The sequence below is a fragment of the Buceros rhinoceros genome, unplaced genomic scaffold (assembly GCF_000710305.1).
Source record: "Buceros rhinoceros silvestris isolate BGI_N320 unplaced genomic scaffold, ASM71030v1 scaffold5413, whole genome shotgun sequence".
In the NCBI taxonomy this organism is placed as follows: domain Eukaryota; kingdom Metazoa; phylum Chordata; class Aves; order Bucerotiformes; family Bucerotidae; genus Buceros; species Buceros rhinoceros.
This window is the reverse complement of record NW_010404095.1, coordinates 28390-33594: the sequence shown is the minus strand read 5'-3', so window position 1 is coordinate 33594 and position 5205 is coordinate 28390. Positions and strand designations below refer to the sequence as shown.

General features: G+C 43.5%; 1 protein-coding gene across 1 annotated transcript in view; it reads left to right on the top strand.

Annotated features, from left to right (window-relative positions):
• The window catches only part of TRAK1 (trafficking protein, kinesin binding 1), a 28779-nt gene extending 24039 nt beyond the window's left edge, over positions 1 to 4740 (top strand). Inside the window, exons 9-12 of the mRNA XM_010133237.1 lie at positions 101 to 238; positions 1050 to 1126; positions 2982 to 3218; positions 4061 to 4740. Of these exons, the coding sequence (XP_010131539.1) occupies positions 101 to 238; positions 1050 to 1126; positions 2982 to 3218; positions 4061 to 4526 (918 nt within the window). The 3' untranslated portion in view covers positions 4527 to 4740. The remainder of the gene's footprint in view (positions 1 to 100; positions 239 to 1049; positions 1127 to 2981; positions 3219 to 4060) is intronic.
• The last annotated feature ends 465 nt before the right edge of the window (positions 4741 to 5205 follow it).

Here is a 5205-nt window from a genome sequence, read left to right as displayed (position 1 = left end):
CCCTACACCATAATCCTTTACCAGCGTTAAAAGCATTTGTGGGCTGTTCGTGGTAATAATGCAGCCCATAAGGTCTCGGGCTGTTTTCTATCCGTTACAGTTGCGAGAGCTGGAAGACAAGTATGCAGAGTGCATGGAAATGCTTCATGAGGCGCAAGAGGAGCTGAAAAACCTTCGGAACAAGACCATGCCCAATGCCATATCACGTCGGTACCACTCTCTCGGTCTCTTCCCTATGGTAAGCAGATTTCAGAACAAACCTCTACACGTATTCTTGGTTTAGGGTCACTGAAAATGCAGTGGGTCATTAAAAGAATATTTGTTGCTAATGAGATCAGTGAAGTTTGAGTTGCATTAATGTAATCAAGTAGCAGAATCTGGCCCTCTGAGTCTTTAGCTGTGTCTTGTCTTAGCTGCTGAGGAAGGCAACAGATTGTATTTGTGCTCGTGGGAAGGAAATGGCCATGAGAGGCTTAGCTTGCCTTCCTGCGTCCCTCCCGAGTCTGAACACAGACCAGTCTGAGTGCAGCTATTGAATAATACAGGTTGTACTCGCACAAGTACAGCTGAGAGCTGCAAAAAGTGCTTTACGCGCTGAGGTAGGTCGATGTGTTTCAAATAAAAACGATCTTCAAATGTTGAATCATGGGATCAAAGATCGTTCAGATTTGTGAATGTTTTTAAATGAAAACTAATGAAGCAAAACTTTGTGTGTGAAAGGTGGAGTAGAGAATTTAGTCTGGGAAGTTGGGGCACCTGAACTCTGTTGTACCTGTGATGGGTTTTTAGGATCTTTGACAGATTTTAGATGTCTTCAGATGGTAAGTGCTGTAGCAGTATGAAGCTAAGCCATAATGTGCCAGTAATTTAGATACATTCATTAGTCTTCCAGCTTTCCAGCCAGGTTTCATTTTACACCTTTCATTTTTCTGGAATGACTCCTTATTAGTCATTAATTATTTTACCTAAGTAATTAGTTAATTATTTTCTGCAATAACAACCTATTCATACCATGACACTTGTTTTTCTTTTGTGCTTATTTTTAACAGGATTCTCTGGCAGCGGAGATAGAAGGGTCGATGAGGAAAGAACTGCATTTAGATGAACCCGACTCGCCTGACTTTGCGTACGACTGAAACTAATTGGTTCCTAATTGATTGATTATACCTGAAGTTTATTGTTATTTGATGAGAAAGGAAAAGACAGGAAATAGCTGAGCTAGGGAATTAGAAAGAAAAATTTCTGGCAGAGTGTGAATGATACAGAGAAAGGAAAACAGATTGTCAGTTATTGGGGTGGTTGTCTGTTGTTTTCTGCTGAAGCTACCGAAAGAAAACACCTCTATATAAGTTTTGGTTTGTATAAGAACTTTTTGTCCTCATTCTTGAGTGCTGAGAATGAGGAAAGGTTTGTTTTCCTGTGCGTTGCCATGCTGGGCTCCTTCAGTTAAGGATATGGGGATGAGTTCAATTTCTTGGGTTTGTTCTTCAGGTTTTGTAGTAGAAATCACCAGCTAATGATTGATCCAATGCGGTTTTTGCAGGGAGAACATCAGTGCAGAAAGGGATTCCGAGCCATTGGGTGCTTACAGTGGGATGTCCATTACACCTGTGCTAAAGTTCTCTTGAATTAAACAAGAGGGTGATTTGAAACAAGTTAGATACTTGTGACAGTCCAAAAGCTGCAGATAGATGCAGCCTGACGTGCACTCCAATAGGTTTATCTCACCTATTTGTGCAAAGCACGGACCGGTTCATTTGAAACAAGTTAATCCTGTTCAGAAGGTCTGTTAGAGAAGCAGAGTTCACGGAGGATACTTAAACCTTCTCTGAGCACGAGACGAAGAACTGTAAACAAGGCTTTGACAGGGCAAAATGCAAGATCAGAAAGGTGTGAGGTCAGAAAGACGTGAGCCTGCTCAAAGCCCATAGGAAGGATCCTTTGTCCTTGCAGAGCAATCTGACTTGAGCATAGTTTAATGTCATTGGAATGTCTTTTACATCGCTGTGTGTGTCCCAAGGGAGGACACCTTTTTTTGGTTTTGTGCTCGCCTTGGTTTTGTTTATTTGCCCAGCAGTAGTAACGGTAACATCTGTGGGACCATTTACTGATAGGTGCTCTTCGATTCAGCCACGTAAAGGTACACAACTGTAGACTCGGAGCCTACACACAAAGCTTGCAGCTGCTGAGCACTCGTGTGCTCAGTGACATTAAACAGCCTAAAGCGTGCTGTCATTGCACTACCCTGGCAGTGTAAACCTTAAAGCTGGAAGGGATGTGCTGTTCTTTGGTTTAGCCATTGCTGAAACAACGCGGCAATGACATTTCTGTAGCATGATGTAAGGCAAGTTTTTTCAAGATATTTCTGCTGAAGTGTCGTCTGATCTTGGTCTTGAAGCAGATGAACAATGTTTGTTGTGATAGCAGGACAGTGGTGGTAAAAGTGAACTGTAGAAGTCGGTCAAAAATTAGGTTTACAGCTTTGACAGCCTCCCTCTAGACTCTTGGTCCATGTTATTTCTGATTTTTTTTTTAAATGCTATTTAGAGGGGTTGGAAATTGGTTTCAAAAAGAAAAGCTAGAGGACTTGCTTGCATAGAGGTATTCAGCAGAGCAAATTTGAATTCTCTTTTAAAGTGAATTAGCCAGTTCGTAGTTAAGAATTGAGTGGAGCTCACTTTTGTTAAAAACTCATTTCTACACAATGGCTTTACTGTGCAACTGATGTGCTGAAATGCTCTTCCACTTCATTTTTATTAATATTTGAGAGAGTCCGTGCACATAATTCTCAGATGCTCTAAAATACTCTGGGATGATGGCAGAGTAATGCTGATGGATTGGATGTAATGGCCAGACCTTAGCAAGGGTGGCTGCTGGAGCTGTGAATAGGGAGGGTCGTTAACAAGCTGTTACCTGTTTCCCTGTTTGCTCTTAAGGTGAGAAGGCACTGCGTGATTATTAACTGCTGTATGTCCTTCCAGTCATCAGAAGCGGGTCTTTGAGACGGTGAGAAATGTGAACCAAGTTGTCAAGCAGAGATCCATGACTCCGTCACCGATGAATATCCCAGGCTCTAACCAGTCCTCTGCCATGAACTCGGTCATTTCCAGCTGTATCAGCACTCCACGGTCCAGTTTCTATGGGGGAGACATCTCTAACATCGTGATAGACAACAAGACCAATAGCATCATCTTAGAGACGGAATCCTCTGACAACGGGTCAGTGCTGCGGCACCGACCTTTGCTTTTGCTTTCTTTGACATCAAGGCAAAGAGTCCCTGCTTTCCGCTTTTTCTCGTACGCTGTGTAGTTAGCACGGTGACGTACATCATCAAAAGTCACTTTATTTTGTGCTTACAGTTCTCGAGCATTCAAGTTTGTCTAAAAAGAAAAGCTTTTTGGACGTGCTGTGTCTCAGTGTCTGCAACCAGCGCCTCCTCTGAGATGCAGCATTGCCAGATGGTGTAAAACCACCCTTTGGCTTTGCAGCTGTGGGTCAACTCTTAAAACTAATTATTATGTCACCATTTTACACTAATGAAACCAGTCAGAACTTTGCTTTCCTAGCTACTTGTCTCTTCTGCCAGTACAGCTCCCCACTATGCTGTGTATACTGTACAGTAACAACCACCTGTTATCTCAAAACAGGGAATATTTTTCAGCATCATACACTCTTGCGACTCTTTCAGCTTGTGACCCTTGCAGCTTCAGCTCTGTCAGATGTGGCCTGCTTGCCTGAGTTGGCACAGCTGTAGGAGACACACAACAAGTAGATACCCCTTGTCTCTTTGTACGGGGAAGCTCTTAAGTAAAGCGCAGCTTTTCCAACCAGGAGTTTCCAGGCAGGAACTAGGCTTCAAAACGGTTTTAGTATGAAAGAGAAAGAAAATATTGGTGTTTGCCTTTGAGGTCTCCAGATGAGTAGCCAGTTGTTCCCAGACATAGAAATTTAAAGCTATTGGTGAATGTCTCAAAACTGTCCTGTGGATGTTTTAAGCATCTCTAAGAATTTCTTTTCTCCCTCCCTTCCTTGTTTTTTTGTGTCCCCTGTTGTGTTTTAGAAATGAAGACAGGATGAAGAAGCCTGGAACTCCAGGGACTCCAGGCTCCAGTGACCTAGAGACTGCCCTTCGTAGGCTGTCCCTCCGGCGGGAGAATTACCTCTCGGAGCGGAAATTCTTTGAAGAAGAGCAGGAAAGGAAGTTGCGGGAACTGGCAGAAAAGGGAGAACTCCACAGCGGTTCCGTTACCCCCACGGAGAGCATCATGTCACTGGGAACTCACTCCAGGTTTTCAGAGTTCACTGGATATTCAGGAATGTCTATCAGCAGTCGCTCCTACCTGCCAGAAAAGCTTCAGATTGTGAAACCACTAGAAGGTGATAACAAAGGGCCTCGGCCTTTATCTGTTCTTCTTAGTGACTCCTTGTGGTCTCTTATCCATCACCAGAAAGCAGGAAATCTTTGCAATACATATTCCTTTTACTTTAGAGACAGCAGTCCACGCTGTTGGTTTGAAATCTTCTAACTACCACGTTTTTTCACATGCCTTAAAAGTGTTAGGAAACAATTCCAGCCGAGACAGGAGAATTAACGTTACAGGCCACGTCGGCAGTGACCTAAATCTCGGTGTTGCCGGTTCATACTTAGAACAGGGAGGTGGCCGAGTATCTGCAATCTGAGCAGTGAGAGTATGAGTGCATCAAATCTCAGTTTTGCAGTTAACTGTCTGGAAAGACCTTGCTCGACTTCAAACAGTCCACTTGGCCTCAAGCCTATTTTTGTGATTCAGTGTGACCTCTGGGCTTTAATGAGCTGTTCGAGTGGCCACACACGAGTGTCTATGGCTTTGGGTTTCAGCTGTGAAACAGTTGTGGGGATTTTTTTAAAGTAAACTTCCTCCATGTGTTGTCTCAGAAAAAGGCCGGGGACAGGTAGGTGGTTAGTTAGGGCTGGAGCGTTGTTTCAAAGTGCATTTCGTAGTCTGTCTGACCAAGCTAACCTAGGACAGTCTGGCTTTCCGCAGTCCTTTCAGGTGGTTGCCAGAAGCGAGCTGATTAAATTCCTGCAGGTTTTCGTCACAACGAAGCTGTTTTCCTGTAGTACCTCACAGATACGCTAGTTACGTCCTTTAGCTTTGGTTTCTCCCTCTCTTCTCCTTTACCAGAATTCTTGTTTTACATCACGTTGTCTCTGTGTGTGTTTTA